Consider the following 23,785-nt stretch of genomic DNA (forward strand, 5'->3'; position numbering starts at 1 on the left):
TTTCGTCTCCCTATAATCGTATTTTATCACAAATAGTATACCTGAATTATTTATTTATTGCATAGTTTTTAAAAAATCATAATTATTTCATAAAGTTATTCAATAGCATGGATAAATTCAATGATCTCTAAAACCATGTTTTATTGAAAATATTTTTCAAAACATGTTTATGTTATTTATATTAAATATCACATACAGCACACATGCATATCACTATTATTAATTTAAACATAATAAATACGGGTTGGGTATGGGTCAAGTCTTGCTGGACTTGTACTCGGACCCGAGACTATTCGGGTATGCTATATTGACCCGAACCCTACCTATAGATCCAAAACTTGAACCTATACTCGGACCCGAGTTGTGAATACCCACTAGGTCCTGCGTCGTCCACTGCCAACCCTAAAACCAACCGATACATAAGAGGACATAAAGAAACCAATAGATATATAAGAAGATGGAAAGAACACAATAAAGAGCTACAAACACGCTATATAAAGATTTACAAGCATTTTCTATTTAGATAACTGAAGAATCTCAGGATGTAATGACAAAATTTGATAAGCCTAAGCTTCTATTTGCAGTTAATATTTTCTTATCACCTATTGCATTACATTTCACATGAAATCTTTAAGTGACAAAACAAGGAAAATTTGAGAAGACTGATGAAAAACGCCAAGGACTCATAAAATGCCACTAAAAAAACAATCAATTTTGAAAATATGAAAAACTACAGTAAGAAGAAGCAATCGGTTTTGAAAATATGAAGAAGCTTCATCTCTCTCTCACTCTCACTCTCACACAGAAGTACAGGTATGCATAATATATCCACATTTCCAAAAACAAAATTCGAAAGAGTATTTTCTATTCAGTTCAACAATCAGTTCATAGCTTAACCTCATGGCATTTAAAGTTCTAAATCACATTCAGAATCAAGATCCCCCCATAAAATCAGTTCTTTCATAAAAATTATGAATCGAAATGAGCATTACCTACCACAAGCACCTGATCCCATATTTGTGCATTACAGCTGCTGAAGTGACAAATAACCCGAAAGCCCATAGTATAATCTGTCAAACAGAATCATTCCAAGTTAACATTCACAGGAAAAGCCAATTTCAAATTAAAAATTTCTATGTTGTTTCGATTTTACATATTTCCATCAATCAGGTATTGTGTTTCATAAGAAATCGTTTTGACAAGCATCTAATAGTGGAAGGTTTTACTTACACTAAGAAATAAGGTTTGAAAAATCATTAAATCAGAAGAAGATATTATATCGATAAGCAGCAACTGGTGAGTAACAAATTTCTCTTTACCATGTATGAAGAACCAGCCATTTTCCTGTGCATTAATATGGTATAATCCACAAAATAAGTTAACATTTGAACAGACTCCTCTCAAAAAAAAAAAAAACATTTGAACAGACTAATAAAGAAATCATCACTTCCATTACAAGAAATTCATCTATAAAACCTACAAGCATGTTCTTGAATATAACATGTAAAAAAGGAAAGAGAAAAAACAGAGACACAAAGAGCATTCTAAGCCAGAAATTTATTCAAAAACCAATCCAACCAAAAAAATTTATATACGCATTTTCACTTAAAATATAAGTCCAATTAGTAAACAAAATTACCCTATTTCCAAGTATTTTAATACGCAGAATCATCAACCCATCCATAGTAACTGAACACAACCTAAAGCTTGGATCTTGAATATTCCATCATTAATTCTTAATAAAATCCAGGAAAATCAGAAAAAAATTACAAATAAATAAAGAACAAGGGCAAGCAGAAATCATCCAGTGACTCTAATCCTCATCTCAGAAACATCATTTCTTCCAAAACTGCAGGCATATTAAAGCTCCATTCCTTACTGATGAGCATACTATGTTGAAAGTCAATCAAACCTCAGATTTCTCAGAAGAAGAAGTGAACCCCTATATCAAAGAATTCAAAGAGCACTAACATTGGTAAAGGGCAATTTCTCGTCGTCTAGAAATTGAGAATTCAAGAAGTGAATCATCTGATCCTTAGATTCAGAAATAGCCATCGAAGAAGCACAAGGGATTGCAAAACCCTGGATCGAAAAACCTATAAATTTTTGGGAAGAAAAACCCTACGTCGATTTTTTAAAATAATGCATCTTGTAACGCATTTTTGGACAGTCAATTTTGAAGATTCCTAGAAATCTACACTATTTTTTAAGTTTTAAATTTTATAATTAAATATGAAAATATATTTTAAAGCTATCACAAAAGATTTCTAGTATTCAAACTGCTTTTCTCCATACTATTTGAAGGCTTCTAATATTCAAATTGCATTTCTCGATACTATTTGAATGTACGCACCCAAAATACAAACATTTGCAAGGTATTTAGATTGGGGTATTGGAAAACAAGTCTCCACTTTTGTATCATTTTTTATGAAAGATAGCAAGCCACTTAAAATTACATAAACACTAGTCTTTTGCCACCCCGAAATGGCCAATGCTGATTTCTTTTTTGCTAAAATGGCAAAATTTAACCCCAAAATTTTGGGAAAATTTGACTTTTTGATAAAACAACATAAATTAACCCCAAAAATATTGAAAAACTTATTCGCCATTGATCAATTCATATTTAAACGGGTTTTTAAAAAGTCAATCTAGTTCAAATCTTTAGATTTGAAAAATAAATCTCAATAAATAGATTGCAACTATGTAACATCAACACATACCTTCATGGCTTTTTTTTTTTAGACGTGCTAAAGATGTAATATATGTGCCTAATACTTTAGACATTAAGGCACTTATTTTTAACATTTTCTCTTAAAACATCACCATAAAAGTATTTAATGTTATCTAAAAACTCATAATTGTCTTTCATTAAATAGCATATGGATATATTGTATCTGGAAGGTCACTTCTCAATAACTCCTAAGTTATCTTATTGTTACACACACATGTGAATTTGAAATTAATAGAAGAAAATAAAAAAAAACATTAAACCTGAATTGAGATGAAAAGTTCAAAATAGATTCAAATTATCTGGTTTCAACTTTCAATATATTTTTAAATAGATAATATTGATTTGAAAAATAGATGTAAAAAAACTCCAATGTTCAAAATTCTTGTTTTGAAAAATGAATGGGAAATAGTCAAATTTAGGCAGACGAAATCAGATGCAAAAAATGAAGAGAAAATATAGGACGCAGTTAGCATGCGGGCCAAGCCCGCACATGTAGAAATGTAGGCCGCTTAATAAATCTATTTTTGAGACGATTTTTTTACTTAATTTTTAAGGATATGTAATCTCTAACATGGAGATCATGAATATAAATAAATAAATAAATAAAATTTTAAAATTAGAAATAATAATTTTATTAAAAAAAATTTGGACCATTAGTTTCAATTACTTTTAGATAGACCACATATTTGCATCCATCTTTAAGATAGATTCTTTAGACTTCTAGACCGTATATGTAGAAATACAGTCCAACCCGGATGAAACAATTTTTCAAAAATATATGACATGAAAAGAATGTGTGCTTAGCCTAAACGTGATTGCCAACCGGACCACATTAGAAAGCAAGCTTTGTTATAAATCACTACTTTACAAATTAAAAGAACAAACCATTGATTCGGAAATCCTCAATTCGACTCGAGAATCGCTGATTCTGATTAGGATTGGGAAGCATGCGACTCCCATATCAAACCCTGGTATCAATCTTCCTTTTCTTGTATTTATAATCTTTTTTCTATTATAGTTTTATATGTCTTGAGAATTGCCCAACTCGGACCCTGTGAATCTAAATTAGATGGTCGATCCGGGTTAGATTCTTATTGTTACAACACTAGAGATCACACGTGGAGATTTGTGAACAAAATGCTTTTGCAAGAGGATGTTGTGCATTAGCTCGAGGAAAAGAGACTGGGAAGCATTTCTTTATATTTGAATTTTTTAAGGGAAAAGTTCTTATAAGGTTGCAACCTTAAAATGTAGAATCCACCCCAAAAATCTATCGGAAAGGCTGTTTTATTATTGAAAAAGCCCTCTAATTGATCATCTCAACATCGAGATGTATGAATATAAAAAAAAAAATTGTTTTTGAGTCCCGGATATAGTGCATCTTACTACACATTATCTAGAGTGTCCATTTCCAAGATTTTCGTATAATTCATAGATCTACTTGATTTTAACTATTTATGGATTTTAAAATTTTCTAATTACGTATGAAAATAGATTTTAAGATAATACTAAGAATTTTTTACAACAAAATTACATGTTATGATAAAATTTTAAGGTACGCCTTAATTGGATTGTTTAAGGTTGAAACCTTATAGAAACCGCACCCTTTTTTTAATCCTAATTGTTTTTAAGAGAAATTTTTTATTTTAGCTTTTTCAACACTTAGATCTCGCTCTTCAACAATTAGATGGTCTTTGTTCAATCTTCAAAAGTTGTTTTTCTAGGAAAATAAATTGTATAATTTGAAATTTTCCTTTTATTTATTTTTTATTTTTATTTTTTTGAGATTGGTCACCAGGTTCAAGAGATCATATCCCTAAAATTGTAGGTCTGGGAAATAATATAGCTTTAGGTTCTATGCAAGGAAGCATGCTTTGATGGCAACAGCAAGCCAGCCTTGGCCATAGCCCGGCCCTTATCCAGGCTGGCTAAGGCCTAACCCAGCCCTAATAGGAATAAAAAGGCCCTGAACCTATCATGACTGAGTTGGGCCGGGCTAAGGCCTTGCCAGGCCAAAAATAAAAAATAAAAATTTGTAAAGAACACAAGAGCCGTGCTGAACTACATTTAATAGTTGGCCCAAATCGTTTTCTGTACCGGACCGGATCACGTTCCATTGCCACACATTTGAGCAGCTTTCTTTTTTAGTACCAGTCAGGAAAAGAAAAAAGTTTATACAAGGAGTCAACTCTATACTATACGGGTAGGTTTACCTAAAAAGCCCATTAGAGAGGTTGTTTCTATGCTGGAAAATCTATAATCTGGACTTCAAAATTTAGAGACATGTAAAAAAAAGGTGTTTTTAATTCTAAAAATAGTTCAGACACATTATCTGGATCATCTATTTTTAAGATTTTCAAGTATCTATATATATGCTTGATCATCACTATTTTTTAAATTTTAAATTCTAAGATTGGGCAACAATAGATTTCACATCGTCGTAAGGCTTTTATGGCACTTAAATTGAGACTTCAACATGGTTTTGAGGTGCGCCTTACTTCAATAGTATAAAGTTGACACACAATTTTTGGGAAACGTGTAGGGATGTATCCTTAGAGGTAAGGTGCACCTTCAAATTTTATCATGGTATTTAATTTAATGTAAAATGTTTTTAAGATTATCTCAAATTCTATTTTTATATCCAATTATAAAATTTTAAATTTCAAAAATGGTTAAAATCAATTAAATCTATAAACATATGAAAATCTTAAAAATGAACGGTGTAGATAATATATTGTAAAATGCAGTATTTCTAAAACTTAAAATCTTTTTATTTTTCATGATCATGCCTCTCGATGTGATGTCGAAATGATCAATCAAAGGGTTTTCCAAACTATCTTTGCCGATTGATTTTTGAATTGCATCCGTAGTTCTACATTGTAAAGTTGTATCCGTATATAAACTTTTTCTTTTGGGAAATAGTAGAAACATTTTGGTCATTTGCTTAAAAGTAAAGGGCGTTCTCCCTATCTCTCTCCTCAAAATCCCCAAGTATGAGAGGCCACCATGAGAAGAGAGAGAAAGTGAAGCTATCTTCAAGAAAGAACCCATGGATGCTCTGGGATTTTGCAGTAACAAATTGCTCCTCTCTCTTCCCAGCAGAACCAAATTCTCCATTAAAAAGATTGGCAAAAGGACCTCAGCTGTTGAGTCGCCCCTTCTGATTCACTCCATGGCCACCCAAAACCCTAATTCTGCAACTCGCCCTATGAGCACCAAAAAGGTCAGTATAGTGATCCCATTGTTTGAAATTTCGTCCAAATCTCAGCTACCCAAATGGGTAATACAGCCCATTTGGGTTGCTAGTTTGCTTAATGTTTACCCAGTATCAGTTAATATTGTGTGAAATTTTGCAGAAACTGAAAATGGGAATATCTCTGAAATTCAAAAGAAAAAAAATGTACCCAACTTTTGACGAAAGATTGGGTGAAATTTCCTTTCTTTTCAGATAATTTTGTCTTAAAATTCAATATATTGTCATTTACTTAGAAATGTAGCTGAATTTGCCCAAGTTTAGTTCTTTTAATTTCAAATTAATTTATTAGTATCTAGGCATTTGAAAAACAGCTCGAAAAGGGCACAATGTGCAGTGGCACTCTCAGAATGAGTCTCTTCACAAAAACTTCTTAATACTTAGGGATTTTTTGAATAAAAGTCTTTGGCATTTTATGTTGAAAGGGTGCAGTTTGTGTAAGGCACCAGCTTCCAATTAAAGTAAGGCACACCTGCTAAAAGATGCAGTTCCTGCGATAGAATGCATTGCATGTGAAAATAGAAATCTATTTTCACTCTTAATTATGAAATTTATAGCTGCTCGAGCATATTTACAGACATCCGAAAAGTTTGGAAATAGACATAGATGCATTATTTTTATGACTTGAAATCTTTATCATATATATATATCTTGAAATTTTGATGATCAATTCGAAGGTTTTCCAGCAGCACAACAACCTTTTTAGGCGGGATTTTGAGATACACCTCCATAAAGTTGATACCTTATATAAACTTTTTGCTCTTGAAATGAGTATCATGATGCTTTGAAACAGTGTGCCAGGACTCACCTCGGCCAAGGAGCTCAGCCCTGGGCCAAGGCAAGTTACTTGGTCGAGTCGTGAGGACTCGGCTGGTCCCGCACAGAGCCTAAAAAAAATTAAAAGCAAAAATTTTAAAAAAAATAAAATATTGTAGTCCTAGTGAATTGAAACCTACAACAGCTTTAAAAAGTTAAAACAAGCTTAAAAAGGTAAAGAAAATATGGATTTTAAAAAAATTAACAGGTTGGGATATTTAAAAAAATAAAAAATAATATATAAATAGAGTGATTATCGCAAGAACCACTATCCAATTTTGGCCAAATACATCCAAATCCTATAAAAAAATATTATAAAACAACTCAACATTTTTTTATTTTTTTCTAAGAATGTTTAAAAAAAATATTTACATTCCCGACTTGTACACCCAACCAGGGGTAACTCGGCCTTACCCATGGGGCAAGTTCACAGCACACTACTCTTAAATTTAAGTCAAATATTATGTTGGGCGATCTCTTTTTCCTTTTGATAGTCTCTAAGCGGCAGGCTTCAATCAAATGCAATTTGAGAAGCTTATAAATAGACTTGTGCGACCAATCAAATATTGATATACCCTTTGTAAAGGAAAAAGTTTATAGAAGTTTGCAATCTTAAAATTTAGAACTAAGGTGCACGTCAAAAATCTATCATAGAAGGTTATTTTGATGTTGGAAAACCCTCTAATTGATCATCTCGACAATATGAAAAGAAAAAAAAGTTTTTGAGTCCTAAAAATAGTGCATATTGCAACAAATTATCTAGACCGTCCATTTTCAATATTTTCAAGTGTTCATGTCTACTTGATTTGAACCATTTTTTGAAGTTAAGATTTTATAAATAGAGATGAAAGTAGATTCTTAAGCCATCCTAAGAATTTTTTACACCAAAATTATATTTATGATAAAATTTGAAGGTGTGCCTTAATTTGATTGTTTAAGGTTGCAACCTTATACAACCACACCCTTTTGTAAATAGTAGCATCTCACATTTGAGTTATCTTTTGTAATTAACAAATTTACTGTTTCTATTTTTCCTTTGAAATTCAAGTCTTAAGTACCTGAGCATAGCACTAGAAATCATGGTTCCAATTTTGGTTTTTAGTAATCATTGATTTTCTTGATGTGGATAGATTGTGTTTTCAAGATGATTTTTTTAGTTTGCATTGATTTTTATTCTAAATGTGGATGGGACTGAGTTAGAACCTGGAAGGGTCATTCTCAAATTTATGCTACAGGTTATAATGTTTTTATTTGGCTTAGTTAACAGTGATTTAGATGTGGAATTTTGATTTGGACTAATTTATAGGATTTTAGCCCATGATAATGCATAGTCTTCATTTATTTGGATACTTAGACCGTGGTAGATGTAATGTTTCACCTGAAAGTCTGAAACTGTTGAGATCAGGGCTTGAAAAATAGCATTTTCAGAAATATTGGCATTTGCAAACTATTGATGCTTATTAATAGACTGAGAAATTATCGAAGCAAATATTATCATATTGGTAAGTGAGTTCTAGGTTCTATTATAAAAATTTTCACTGTATGATGGAGTCAACCATGAAATTTTGGAGAAAGCTAAATCGGCCTCATCCCTAGAATGTGTGTGTGTGTGTGTGGTGGGAAGGGATAGTGGGATGTGGGTGGCGTGAGAACAATCCACTTCTTAAATACTCATCTCTTTTGTCATGACCATCATTCAGGGAACAGTAACAGTTTTCCCCGTCGGTGAGCCATCAACAGGTCCTAGTGAGAGAACATCCAACTCCCCCCCAATAAAACTCCTTACAAGGGTTGAGAAACTGAGGCTTTTAACCAAAGCCGAGAAAGCAGGCCTTTTATCTGCAGCCGAGAAGTTCGGGCTCTCTCTCTCTACGGTAGAGAAATTGGGTCTCCTCTCAAAGGCTGAAGAATTTGGTGTTCTCTCAGCTGCCACTGATCCAGCCACTCCTAGTACCCTCCTCAGCCTAAGCATGGGGCTTTTGATTTTGGGTCCTTTTTGTGTTTACTTTGTGCCTGAGGATTCGATATGGGAGATAGCTTTGCAAGTTATTGTGGCTCTTGTTTCTATTCTTGGAGGCTCAGCTGCCTTTGGTGCCTCTAGTTTTGTATCAAATTTGCAAAAATCTGGTTAAGTTTTTTGAACCCACTTGGACTTTTGGGGAACGCTGGTCAAGTTTTTTTAACCCATTTGTACTTTTGGGGGTGGCTTTGTCGTATTTATGCATAAATGTGGTGTCGTAAAATTCGTCAGTGTATATGATTCATGATGTGATGGACTTCTGGTTAGAGGACGTGGACTTGCTGATTAAGATCTCTGGTTGGTTTTTAGGAAGTTTGTGAGCTTATTTTCTCTCTTATGCGGCATGGCAAGGCCGGTGCGTAGCTTGACAAGGTCGGCAGTGTAGATTAGGAATTAGGAATGGGTTTGAAGTCACGGCAATAGCACCACCTGCGCCTTAGCTCTACCGATCTCGGTTTTCATTCCTATCAATGCTAACCCCTTTCAAAAAACTACGAACAGATTAAAAAATTACTAACGTTTTGCATCCCACAAGATAATCGTAGTCTTGGATTCAAATCTAAACTTACCTTACGTAAAAAAAAGAAGTTTATATAAAGATGTTACCTTGTAATGTAGAACTACCGATGCCCTTCAAAAATCCATTGAAAAATGTAGTTTTAATGTTGAACAACCCCTTGATTGATCATCTCGACATCAAGATATATGATTATGAAAAACAAAAAGATTTTAAGTTTAAAAAATAGTGCATTTTGCAACATATCTACTCTCTCTATTTTCAAGATTTTCATATGTTTATAGATCTACTTGATTTTAACTATTTTTAAAATTAAAATTTATAATTAAATATAAAAATAGATTTTGAAATAATCCTAAAAGCGTTTTTCATCAAAATTATATACCACGATAAAATTTGAAAGTGCACCTTACCTCTACTCCAACAGATGCGTCTGCATGCAAACTACACCCATGTAACAAATACTAATATGAGCAAAATTTACTGAAGATGGCTTTCCTCACTGCAGAACCTGAAAACCTGGAACTTACCTTTCAGGGAATAGATCAGGTGTTAACTCCACCTTAACCATCTAACACCATTGGATCTCTTTCATATAGATCCAACCTCTAAAATGTAGATGTGCCAGTTATATCGCTGCAAGTCTGGGTGGACCATCTTTGTGATGCTTGTATTTCAAATACATGATCTTCTCGATTTCTATGAAGTATTTACATAACAAATACCAGCTCAACCACCTAATATTTGCCTAACAAAGACCAGTGAATCAAAAAACATGTCCAACTTGGGAATTACCCCCATCAATCCAGGTTGGGAGATTGGCGATTTCAGGCAAAAAAAGCCCTAATCTCCCATTTTTCTAGTTTTCTGTTTCTTTGTTGAAAACTAGGAATCACAGTCGAGAATCGAAATCAGACCCTGCCAAGTCTGAGCCTGGTTTCAATTTTGGAACAATGAAAGACCATTTCATTATAGCTTACTTTTCAAACGATAACAGGAAAAATAAATCGCAATAAAACTATGGTTCTTTTCTTTCTTCCCAAAAGACAAGTCCACAATCATTCCTCCAATAAAACCATCCAAAAACAAGAAAACAAATAGAATATCAAACCCCCCAGTTTCATGATCAAATCCCACACAAATATAAACAATTAACCATGAGAAGAAAACCGAATCATAGCCGAAGAACTACCCTCAAAACAGTACAGAATCAGCCATTTAACCCATGCCTCGTAACTCCCATTAACAAAATAAAATCTCCCCAAGGGCGTTATCACCGAAACCCATCAAAATTTGAAGACCCAAAATGGGTTTTAAGAAAAAATACTAAAAATAAACCCGCTTTCTAAGGATGAGCCCCTTTTATTGTTCTTAGGCAACAACAGCACGCGCATCAACTCTTTGATAATTACGACCTCGACCAATAGAGTCGCCACGATTTCCAAAATCACCCCTGGAGTACCCCCTTCCACCATAGTTTCCTCGGCCCCTAAAACCATCATTTCGAAACCCACCTCTTCCTTGAGGAAAGCGACCTCTACCAACTGAAATTTATACAAAGAAAGAGAATTAGTCACTAAATTGGAATTCCAGAAAGTTATGCAAAAAGAGAAAAAAAAAAAGACAAAACAACAACATTTAAGCACCACACAGGGGTGTGTGAAACTAGGGGGACAAAATAATAATAAAAAGTCAGGCACATGCTGTTGATTCAGAAGAAAAACGAAGGATGGGTTTCTCTTTTCTCTTAGCTGGTGGATATCCAAGCAGTTTTTCTGCAGTGAATGGCAGGTCACCAAAGTATTTTCTCTTAATTATAGGACAACTTAACCAGATTGTCATGAAAATAAGAAGGAAAAAGTTTATATAAGGTGCACCTCAAAAAATCCATCGGAAAAAATTGTTTTAATGTTGAAGAACCCTCTAATTGATCATCTTGATATCAAGATGTATGAATTTGAAAAAAAGAAATACTTTTGAGTCCCAGAAATAGTACATCTTGCAATACATTATCTAGACTCTGTCCATTTTCAAAATTTTCATATGTTCATAGATCTACTTGATTTTAACAATTTTTGAAGTTTAAAATTTTATAATTAAATAAGCAAATAGATTCTCAGAAGGTCCTAAGAAAATTTTATACCAAAATTACATGTCATGATAAAATTTGGAGGTGCACCTTAATTGGATCTTTTAAGGTTGCAACCTTATATAAACCACACCCAAATAAGAAAGCCAAGATTCTAACACCTATAAAGCAACCTGAAACCAACCAGAAAAATTTCAATGATATAGGGAAGATTTCACTTGCCTCGAGTTGTTGTTCTCTTCTCCTCTACAAATGCTTGGCGTCCCCCTATCGTAATAGGCGAAGCCTAAATGAAGAGACACCAAGATTAAGAAATGCTCCCAGAAAGTAAAGATAAAAGTCACACCAAAGGAAAACGAGATCCAATACATAATCATATAAAAATAGAGAACTAGTGATAATAAAGTGCGTCAAAATATAAAGAGAAAATGAGGCCATCCATTCACACACACATGGACTTCATTCAAAAACAGAAACAGGGGCCCATCCCTGATAACAGTCATCACACAAAATAATATGGGTAAACAAAAATGTGTGGACATACTCCTCTTAACAATATAAGGTTGAAGCACAAAAGAAGAATAACAATGACAAATTTAGGTCCATAATTATGGCATGCATCATAGCCTACCTGTCAATAATCATCTAAAATTAAATGTGGATGGGATTCTAACCCCCCGGCAGGCAACATCAAACAGGAATAGAAAACGATTACACACTTTCCCAAGACAATATCTAGAAACCAAAGTCACCCAGACAACCATATACTTGGGTAGTACGGGACAGCACAAGGGCATCCCAGCAGGCTGCCATCCCAATTTGATCTTGCATGCAATATTGAAAAAAAGCAGAGGCGGCAGCCCAGGGGTCCTTACTGCATAGGCGTCCGGGCAGGTGCCCAGTATAGGTGTGAGGATAGGGGACTCTGTTATATATCATCGTCATCATCATAGCCTTTTCCCAATAGACTATGTTATATATATATATATATATATATATATATATATATATATATATATATATCCCATTAGACTATGTTATATATATATATATATATATATATATATATATATATATATATATATATATATATATATATATAAAATCTACCCCTCCCTCCCATGGCACTAGGTGTAAATGCTTTTCAGGGGCTGGAATGTTCCCCAAAGCCCTTTTACCCAATCTTAGTGGGGAAAAATACATCTTTGACCTTGGGAAGGCATTTTTTTACCTCGGCCAAGTTGCATCTAGGCACCACCTAGGTGCCTGCCCTAGGAACACGACCACCCAGGCCACGCCTAGGTGTTTTTAAAGGCAGCCAAGCGACTGAATTTTCAATATTGCTTGCATGAATCCCAATATTAATTGTCTTAAACAATCAAAGATTGGATTATAATTTATGACTAGTCAAAGGGGTCAATCCAATAAAAATTATTTGATCAAGAAAATTGAATTGCTCATAAGTTACGACCTTGATAAGGTTATTCTTAAAGTTCCATAGAAAGTAGGTCCATTCAAACAATCCAAAGATAAACAAAGAAAAGAAAAGTCATTAATCCCATAGAATGCCAAATGTACAATTGATCAGATGAATTTGTAATGCAGTTGCCCATGCCACTAAAAGAAAAGGAATTGCAGGTTATACGGTGTTCATTCAAGACAGAGTATTCAACTTTTGTTACTTCAGGATCATATATCAAAAGTAAGAGTCTGACGTACCTTCAATGCACTTTCTACAGAGCTATGTGATTCAAATTCCACAAAACCAAAACAGAATCCCTGTTGCTACAAAAAAGTGACGTAGAAATGACCACATAAATCACAATTCGTAACGATAGGGATATTCAAACTCAAAATGCATAGCAGTGTGTAATTAGGCAAACCTTGTTACTTCTGACTTGGATACCACCAATCTTAATGGGTCCAAATTTCTTGAACTCCTCCTCTACTTTGGAAACAGTAGCACTCATAGGCAAGCCCCCAATATAAATAGAGTAACCCTCAGCTGCAAGAAACAAGATTGTCCATAAGAATACTATAAGGGAAGATCTAGTTCTAGGTATAATCAGATGTGAAACATAATCCCTTAGGACCATGGAACAATCCTTAGGACTATGGAACAACCCATGTTCATTAGTCATCACCACCATCCAATGAAATAATGGAGGGTAATGGGAAAAGAACAGGACCCCTACCATAATGGGAAAACAGCCAATTCTGGGTCCCACTCTCTCCACCACCATCCATTACTTTATTGGAGATTGACAACCCATGTGACTGGGGTTTCGCCATAATCTATTAAATTGTAGCATCCTTCACCTAATCAGACATCTCATAACTCGGACTATAAATATCCATCCATGAGACTAAATTACGGACCTTCAGATTCCTCAGGACTGCTACTTTCAGGACCATTGCCATTGCTAGACTCTAGGGTTTTTGGTGCTGGAGCAGGTGCTGGAGAGGCAACCGGTGAACAATCAGGATTTTTTGGAGCCACCTTCAAGGGAACTTCCTTAACCAGAGCTTTAGTAGGAACTTGAACTGACATTGGAGCCTTATTCTCCTTCATAACCTTCACCTGTTCAATAGTAATCATTTTATTAGGCTCAAACCCAGAACTCACTGAACTGATTGATTTAAAACGAGAAAGAAAGAAAAATAAAACTTAGCCCATATCTATAAAATAATCTCCAATGGTGAAAGCACTTACAATAGAAGCATAAGACTTCTTTGGAACGTCTTCCTGAACCTGAGAAGGCGATTCAACCTTGGATTGGACGTCCTTCTGTCTAATGTCAGTAGTCTTTTCCAACAGAACTTCTTCCTCAACCACAGAGCCTTCACTATTATCAGAAGCTTCAAGGTCTCCTTGAGCATTATTAACACCATTCTCCACCACAGGAGCAGCTTGCTTTGATACTTCATGTTCTTGAACAGTGGGGGCTGGTTCTGAAAAACATTATTTTCTTAGTAAATGCGTACCCCACAAGTATGGTATAAGAGAAAAGGATACCAACTCATTCTATGGCCATCGACTGGAATTGATAGTATAGTATAATCCAGTGGATTATGATTTCCTGAAGTCCATTGGGTATTTGGGGTATAATATAACATTTTCTTTTTGGATAAATTTGGTTATGGTATACCTCCCAAAGAAATAAACTTCATTTTTCTATGAAGATGGACAAAGATAAAACGTACCTAGCTCAGATGTCAAAGGAGAATCAGGTTCAGTTTCACTGATGCCATCGGTTGAAGCTGATTTCCCCTCAAGCTTTTCCGATTCATCCACATACCTAAAAACATCATTTAAAACAAAGAAACCCTTGTCTTGTGGAGCAAGGAAGAATGATTGTGTGAACTTCCTTGTTAAATTGTCCTTGCCAGTCAGATACCCAGTGACCAGAACAATAACTCCACCATCGAACGACTTCTGGGCATCTACAGTCTTTATCTCTGCCTTCAATTCACTGTAGTCCAAGGAGAGTATTTTGTCGTTGATGGCCTATTCCAGAATAACAATACACAGAGCCGTCATTCTTCAATCAAATTTCTTATAATCACTCCCAAAATACATACATTAAAATCACTACCTATTATATAGTGCTTATATTCACGAGAATGTGCATGCATATATATCAACATATGCATATGAAATACATAAACACAGATACATAATTTTATGCAAAAACACACAGTGACATGGACACAAGCAAAAAGATCAATTTGCCCTTTGTTGCTCTAAATGAACATGAATCTACAATTCTTTTAAATGCAGATGGCGATCTGATGGAATGGAATTTCACAAACTGCATTAAAATCAATCTGCGGTTGAGAGTAGCTGGCTGCCATTTCCGCCTGAGGTGAGCCCATAATCAAAAGTCACTGAAATTCACCAAAAAAATTTGTACTCAACAAAAAATTTCTCTCTTCAACTTGCTCTATCACTGAAACATTTGGTTCTCTCAAGCAGTCACCTCTCTCTCAACAACCAGTGTTGAATAGAAGAACGCGCTACACGGCACTTAGGAAGCACCTAGGTGTGATGTGGTCGCCTCGGTTTCGAGATGTCCAACACACATATATATTGCATATAAGTGCGCCCTGAATGCACTATATGTATACATATGTACATTATATGCATACATCTATCTAAAAGTATATTTATAAATACATGTGCATGTGTGTGTACCTGAAACAAATATATATAAACATTTGCATATATATGCAGAATCAATCGATTGAATTGAACTTTGAACATTATAAATTTGAAAAAGAAAATCCCAAAGTTCATTAGTAGATCACATCTCACAAATAAAATCAGTAAATGAAAGATGTAACCAATTAAAAACCACAGAATTAAAGATGATAGCATTTACAAACACCAAATAATGATCACAAGGTTCTCATATTTTTTATATCACCCCCTAATGGCAATTTTCCCAGGGAGGGCAATTTCCATCCTCAGTCCATGGCATCCAAGATGGGCACCTCGGCTGAGGAAAATAGAGCATCCAACCCATCTACCTTTATTTATAACTGCATTGACATTTAAGTCAACCCCACAAACTACAGTGAGTTTGCAAAAAATCTCACATCCATCTCCTCCCCCTTGGATTCATGATTTAAAGTCCTGCGAGTAGCAAACAGAGATGTCCAAGAGATTTCACCAGAAAAAACAAGAAAATTTCAGCCACGGATTATGTGGACAACCCATTTTTTTACCATGAAAGGGAATTGGCCATCTCATATCTGGATTGAAGCTGCCGACTCCCCCATTTCCTTGTTTTATTCCAAATCATCCAAAACCCCCACTATATTCAAGCCCTAATTGTTGCATAGCATTGGTCTCTCAGCAATCGCCTCTCTCTCTAAGCACTCCTCCCTCTTCAAGTTGAAGATGAGAGAAAGGGAATGAAGGGTTTGGCATTGGGGCCATAAGTCCTTGTCGAAGACAATGTTCTGGAGATGACTTTTTTTTGTTGGGAGGGGAGTTTGGCCTTGTATTTGTCAGGTACATTTTCATTTAGCAGCAGCATCCATGCATACCATAATTCTAAGTTTTTAGCTTTGAATTTTTATAAACCAACTAACTTTCCAAATGTCTCCCAAGCCATGGTTTGGGTTGGCATCCCAACATGCCCTTGGGAAAGATAAAAATATCAGCATGAGAAATGCAGAAGAAACTACAAATGAAAAAACCAATACATGTGCAAAATGCAGAAAAGAGAGCTCTTTTTTTTTTGATCGATAGGAACAAGAAGCAAGCATATCCCAAGAGAAAGCACACTATAATGGAGATGGAGACATATAATGAATAAAAGATAATGTTTAACAGGACACTACAATAGAAATGGAGACATGAAAAGAATAAAGGATAATGTTTAATTATCAGTCCTGTGGGTACATGTTATGTTAGCCATACACTGAGAGAGTTATAGGGAATTGTATAATACGAGTGAGAGAGAGCGAGAGCGAGAGCGAGGGAGAGAGAGAGAGATTTTGGTCATTCCCAGGACATCTCAACCAGGTTTTTAGTTCAGCATTTGAGAGAGAGAGAGAGAGAGAGAGAGAGAGAGATTTTAGTCAATCTCAGGACATCTCAACCAAGTTTTTGGTTCAGGATATGCCTAAAAAACCCAGTCAATTGTATTCTGGCCAGATTTTCATAACATAGGCACTTAAGAGTTTCAAGCAGTATTATTGGAAAGAAAGAGCTTCAAGCAGTAAAGGCAAAGGACCTAATGACGGCAATGTAAGTCTGTTATGCATAGTTGATACTCTTTGAGCCCAGTTTTAGAGCTAAAATGAGATAACTCATGGCAGCTCTTTTTTTTCTTTTCCTTTTTTTTTTTTGAAAAATCCATGGCAGCTCGTTGGGTAACCAAAGACAGGATTTTGACAACGAGTATAAAGACTTGGAAGGCCCTATTGATTTGGTAGATTTCATAGGCAGAAGTTAGAACTCTTCTAAATTGACCCAATATTTTCAGTAAATTTTGTTCTAGTCCTTTAATTGTGAAAAGGGACTCCCTAAACATGACATCAGGTTAGTATCTCCACAGACACATGCAAATGTACGACAGGAAATTCTAGAAAAAATCAATTCTTTGATATTCCTTTTCAACATGTGTTAAAGAAGCAATTAGGGTATCTAGAGAGAGATCAGGTCAAAAAACTATTTCTTCTCTTAGTTATACTCATGCAAGGAACCGTTGATACACTTGCATGTTAGCAAGAAATATTAATCACCAATCAACAAAAATGTAATGCGATAATATTATAGTACAACAGTAGCATGTAAGTATTGATGGTGCAAATTTCTGCAGTGGCATTATGTTGAGGACCAACCCAGAAGAAAGGGATGACAACAAACAAAGGATACAATATACAACACCTTATGATAAAATTCTATAAATAAAACAAAGAATAATTTGATTCCTTCTTCATGCTCATCTGAGTGCAAGTGTGTGCGTGTGTGTGTGCGTGTCTACATACATACATAAATACACACATTAACAAATCAATCAACCAAAAAGAAATCATTCATCTAGGCATAGGAGAATTATACTAAACCATTTAACCACACAACAAGAACACTAATGATAAATTTTGTTCATTGTTAATTTTCGTTTTCTATCAAATTACCTGCATCGTTGTCACAGAACTCATTTCACCATCTGGCTCAGGCCTCCCAAGCACACTTGAATCTTGATAGAATCGGTACACAAGGCTGGGGGATTGATGAAGAATATGGTAATATTGGGCCACAAAGGCATTACCCACCTGTAAATCAACCCAAAAAATAAACACTTCACTTCTTTTATAACATAAGGATCATCTTTTAACTTTTTTTCTTGTAGAATATAATAAACTCTCAACCCTTTTTATGGTAAGAGTCTTAGGGCATGTTTGAGAATTGGAACTTCCAGCTCCAGAAGCTAGAAGTTCCAGTTTACCATAGCATTTCCTTGTTTTGTTAGCAAGAAGTGCTACAGGAAACTGGCTTTAGGAAGTCTAGGGTTCTCCAAAAGTGAGAAATTGCAGCTTCCATGCCCCCATAGAAGTTCGCATATTCTATTTTTTAGGAAGTTCGCTTCTCAACTTTTTTTCATTTCCCGTGTCCTTTTTTTCTCTCTCCAAACTCTCTTTAACTCCTTTCTCTCTCTAACCATGCTCTTTCTCTCTAAATCCTCTATTTAACCAAGCCTTCCTCTCTAACTGAGCCCTTTCTCTCTAACCCCTTTCTCTCTCTAACCATGCTCTTTCTCTCTAAATCCTCTATTTAACCAAGCCTTCCTCTCTAACTGAGCCCTTTCTCTCTAACTCCTTTCTCTCTCTAAATGCGCCCATCCTCTCACCAACTTCTCCCTCTCTAACCGTTCTCTATCTATCTAACTCTCTGCAACCATACCATTTCTCTCTAACTCTCTAACCATGCCCTTTCTCTCGAACTCTCTCTAACCATACCTTTTCTCTCTCTAAATAATCTCTCTTAAACCATGCATTTTCTAACTCTTTTCTTTCTCTAACCATCCCTTTTCTTTAACTAGCTCCTTGCTCTTAGCAGTGCTCTGTCTCTCCAACTCCTTTCTCGATCTGATGGTGTCCTTTACCACTCTCTTAATCCTCTCTCTCTCTAATTGTGCCCTTGACTGTCTCTAACTGTGTCCTTTTTCTTTCTCTCGTCTCTTTAACCATGGTCTTTTCTCTGTAACTCGTTTCTCTATCTAAATGTGTCATTTTTCTCTCTTACTCCTTGCCCTAGGTGAGTCTCTAACCATACCCTCTCCCTATCTATCTGTGAAGCCTTGAAGGTTAATCTTTATGAAGCTTTGTTAGATCATTGTGCAGCCTAATCTCTGTATTTGAGAACTTCCAGACAGAGAGTTTATCAAACAACTATTCCAAAGGTTCCAGATATCAACAGTTCTGGCTTCAGGGAATTAGAAGATCCAGGTTTCAGGAAATCCTCCGCACCACATTATCAAACATGCCCGAAACTGTTTTTGATACTTAAAGACAAAGGGCATGTTTGACTGTTGGATCTTTTTGACTTTTTTTTATAATTGAAAGAATCAGCACTTTATTATTGATAAGTAAGAATCAATACTAAACATAATTAAACAATACACTTAAATTTTCTACTAATTAAAAAATAATCACTTGATACAATGAAGGTGAAACACATAATCTCAACCAGTTCAAAGAGGGGAAAAAAAAAATTTAAATGATATCCGTACCACTTGAGCACTGGGAACAGGGGGAGAGTTGTTATCTTGAGACTCCATATCTGCTAAAGAAGAAGAAGAGGGGTAAATACCTGTAAATTATACTAGTGAAATAGCACTACAACATAAAATAACAATTGACAAAGGAATCGTGTTTCTCCTATAAGAACTTCACCCCACAATCCTCCCTCTCTCACACAAACCACCACAGTATTCAGGCAAAAAATAGCTGAAGAACACCAAAAAGACAAGTTTATTACAGGGCTATAACGATAGAAGCAAAAAATCAAAAAATAAGAAAAGAATCATAGTGTTGATAAATAAACTTTGACCCTTAAACCCTCTCCTAAAGTCTCTCTCTACATAATATGATGCTGTTAAAATAATGAAAGAACAGAAGATAACCCATAAGACCGCAAATCTCTCTCTCTCAGAGTCTTCAAGCAACCAAAACCTCAAATCAAAAAAAGAGAGAGCCATTAAACCCAAAACCTCTCAACATAAGAAAAAATATACTAGAAAGGTTGAACACATTACATTTATGATTAAAACCCTAAATCACATGAGCAAAAGCAAGCCTCTCAATACCAATGCAATAGACACTTGGAGCCCAAAAACCCTAGATTGAGCCCAAATTTAGAGCCCTTTCGATCAAAACCCTAGAATACAGAAATGAATGCAAGTTTCCTGAGACTCGTACAGAAAAACCCAAAACCCTAGAGAAAACCTAAGTCTTAAAGACGAGAGAGAATCCCACAAACGAAGTTCACCATAAAAACAATAAGATCCCAAAAAAAAGAGAAAATTTCAGAAATTCTTCAGATATATAAGTGAAGAACCAGGAGAAGAAACCTAGATATCATGAAAAGAAAAAAGGGACTTTATAGAGAGAGCTATACAATAATGGAAACGAGAGAAGATACCTTTGTTTAGAGAGAGAAAGGAACAAACGTCCTGTTGCTAACAGTCCCCACCCAAGGGGAAACCTTTGTCTCCTCCCCTCTCTCTCTGTCTCCTCTTTCTTCAGGAGGAGCGAAAATAGGGTTTTAAGCTTTTTAACGAACAAAGGCTTTTTCGAATTTTCGCACACTTTTAAAAAAGAAGACGAAAATACTCGCAAGCCCTTCTTGCAAGTAAATCTATGATACATTATATATACACTACAGTTAAGGGTTCCTATATGATGTAGGATATGTATCTTTAAATAGATAATTCAGTTAAGGGTTCTATATGATGTAGGATATGTGATCTTTAAATAGATAAGTCAGTTAAGGGTTCCTTTATGATGTAGGCTATGTGATCTTTAAAGAGATAAGTATAGGGCATTGCTAAAGGGGTTTGGCTATATAATGTACGATATGTGATTTTTAAAGAGACAACTTTAGGGCATTGCTAAAGGGTGTCTTTCTATTTTGAAAAATAGCAGATCCAATCTTTATAGATAATGATTTTAGGATATGATAGAGAAATCTATATACTTTGAGAGATTGTGGGAAATAAATTTATTATATATAGATTCGTATATTATTAGAGTATATAAAAGTAAAAATAAATATATTTTAATATAAATTAGACTATTTTTAATAAATATGTATTTTTTAAATGAAGATACTTCAATAAAAAATATTTTAAATAATCATACTAATAATAATAATAATATTATTATTATTATTATTATTATTGTTATTATTATTATGATCATCATCATCATCATCATTATTTTTATCATTATTGTTATTATTATTATTATTATTAGATAGCAATATAATATCATAACGTTGATGTGATATTATGATATTAATAAAATATAATAATGTTAAACAATATTTAAATATCGATATGATATGGTATCAGTAAGGGTTGGAGCAACAATAAAAGGGGTCTCCATCTCTAGAGATGATGTAGGATATGTATTCTTCAAACATATAAGTTTAAAATATTGATACAGGGTATCTTTATATTTCTAACAGATAGCAAATCATATCTTAATTGATATAGATCTTTTATATAGAGAGATCTTAATCATATCTAACAAATAGCAAATCATGATATCACTGTTCTATCTTAAATGATATAGATATTTTAGACTAAGATTGAGATGAGAGATTTCTATAAGGAAGTATATTATATATAAATTGCATATTATTAAAAGGGAAAATATATTCATATCTCATATTTTTTTGTTTCATTTTTTGATAAACCCAAGGTTTCAAAAAATATCTTCTAACCCCTGGCAACTTTAAGCCCATTTTTTAACTTAAACAAATGCGAGAAAGACATGCTATTTCTAAACCCAATCATTTATCTCTTCACTTATATACCCCAAACTTCTTGTTTTCTCTCTCTTCTTGTGTTTCTCTCACTCTCTCCTCCTATGTTTCTCCAAACACCTCTCTCTCTCCTCCCGGTAACCTCTTACCTCCATGAAGCCCTTCTCTCTTTAGAAGTTTAGGATGTTGCCTTTTAAGAAAAAAAACATGTCTTTTTAGATTTATTTGGCCTAAAAAAACAAGTTTAAATTAGGCCAAGGGGTTGTAAGAAATAAATCTATAATTTTTATGCTCCAATATATCTTTTAAAACCCCGGGTCTATTGTGAAATGAAACCTAAAAATAAGGGATATAGAGATATTTTTCCTTATTAAAATATATAAAATTCAAAATAAATATATTCTAAATTATAATTATAATCATTAAATAAAAATATTAAATTATGAGTAATATATGACCAACAAATTATGAGTAATATATGTATAACAAATATTTATTTAAATATATTAAATAATTTCAATAATGATTATTTTAAATAATAACATTGTCATCATTATTATTATTGTTGTTGTTGGTGCTGTTATGTATAACAAATATTTATTTAAATATTATTTAAATAATATATTAAATAATTACTATTTCAATAATAAATATTTTAAATATTATTATTATTATTATTATTATTGTTATTACTATTATATAATAGGGAAATTACCGCTACTATACCCATATTTTAAGAAATTGGAAAAAAAAAGAAAACCCAACTTCCCAAAACCTCGCCAACGCCCTTTTTAACGAATTTTGGCTTTTTTTTGGACGAAACTACTATTTACGATAGTCTTTGTACCGTAAATTATTAATCATTACGGTAATGTAATTACTGTAACAAATTAAGATATTATTACCGTATTAAAAATACCGTAATAGTTTGAAGATATATTAAGGTAAGTATAGTACCGTAATATATAAACTAAGCATTACCGTATTCTTAATACTGTAATGTTTTCAAGAGTCATTACGGCAATCGCATTGCCATAATTGTTTGGCATATAAACCCTAAAAATGAAACCCCCATTCTGCCACTCTGCCGTATTTGTTCGAAGAAGTTACAGTCTTTATTCTGCGATTAGAAGGCTACTGGTTACGGTGTTCTAGAGCTCAATTTCTCTCTCCCGCATCACATATTTGAGGTAAGAAATAGTTGTTGGATTTATAAATTAGGAAGTATATTTATTTTAGAGATCAAAATTTGGGATTTGTTTTTTGGCTTTATGATAGATGCTATAAAAAAAACGAAAAGAAAGAATTATTAGTGAAATTTTGTTTCGAGTTTCTAACAACTCTTATATGCTGGTGTGATGGTATCCTGTATTTTAATATTAGTGAAATTGTGCTAAAAAAAAGTTTAATATTTGATTTGAAACTAAATATTGTTCAAGCTTGTGTGATGGTATCCTGTATTTTGGATGAAAAATGAGTTCATTAACTTATTTGGTAATCCTTCCTTGCATTTATTGCAACATAAACTAGCATATGTCAATCACAATAAGACAAAATAAAAATAAAAAGCGATGATATTTATCATTTTCGAAATGTTCTAAAATCCTTGCCGACTTATGTTTGTAGGGAGTGAAAAACATCAGGTCTATATCTCAAAGTAGTGGGGTTTCTAATATTAATTATATTTGGAGAATCACCTCTCAACACAAACTTAATAACTTCCATGTCAAATGATTTGCTTTCTTCTCCTAATCATCTTCTCAGACAATTTCTTTGTAACTCTAAAGTTATAACCAAGAACTTGGTTACTTTTTGCATACCTAATCTGTTCTTGATATCAGAAGATGTCATTATG

At 33.9% G+C, this 23,785-nt stretch overlaps 2 protein-coding genes across 5 annotated transcripts; one reads left to right on the top strand and one right to left on the bottom strand.

Annotated features, from left to right (window-relative positions):
• The first annotated feature begins 5,742 nt into the window (after positions 1-5,742).
• On the top strand, positions 5,743-9,043 carry LOC18435774 (wiskott-aldrich syndrome family protein, putative (DUF1118)). The gene is made up of 2 exons (XM_006845813.4): positions 5,743-5,954; positions 8,501-9,043. Exons 1-2 carry the CDS (start codon positions 5,781-5,783, stop codon positions 8,930-8,932), a joined length of 606 nt encoding a protein of 201 aa, XP_006845876.2. The 5' UTR covers positions 5,743-5,780; the 3' UTR covers positions 8,933-9,043.
• Positions 9,044-10,340: 1,297 nt separating this feature from the next.
• On the bottom strand, positions 10,341-20,685 carry LOC18435775 (Nuclear transport factor 2 (NTF2) family protein with RNA binding (RRM-RBD-RNP motifs) domain-containing protein). 4 transcript variants are annotated; one of them, XM_006845814.4, is made up of 10 exons: positions 20,584-20,685; positions 19,673-19,722; positions 18,078-18,215; positions 14,631-14,934; positions 14,140-14,378; positions 13,806-14,007; positions 13,310-13,431; positions 13,146-13,205; positions 11,649-11,712; positions 10,341-10,881 (listed from the first exon to the last, which is right to left on the bottom strand). In XM_006845814.4, exons 2-10 carry the CDS (start codon positions 19,718-19,720, stop codon positions 10,709-10,711), a joined length of 1,350 nt encoding a protein of 449 aa, XP_006845877.1. In that variant the 5' UTR covers positions 19,721-19,722; positions 20,584-20,685; the 3' UTR covers positions 10,341-10,708. The 4 variants fall into 4 exon arrangements, with proteins under 4 accessions (XP_006845877.1, XP_011623965.1, XP_088705572.1 ...); XM_011625663.3 differs by having other exon boundaries at positions 13,146-13,211; XM_088849446.1 differs by having other exon boundaries at positions 19,673-19,725.
• Positions 20,686-23,785: the final 3,100 nt, after the last annotated feature.

This window comes from Amborella trichopoda, chromosome 10 (assembly GCF_054954075.1).
Source record: "Amborella trichopoda isolate Santa Cruz 75 chromosome 10, AtrichopodaSantaCruz75HAP2 v2.0, whole genome shotgun sequence".
In the NCBI taxonomy this organism is placed as follows: domain Eukaryota; kingdom Viridiplantae; phylum Streptophyta; class Magnoliopsida; order Amborellales; family Amborellaceae; genus Amborella; species Amborella trichopoda.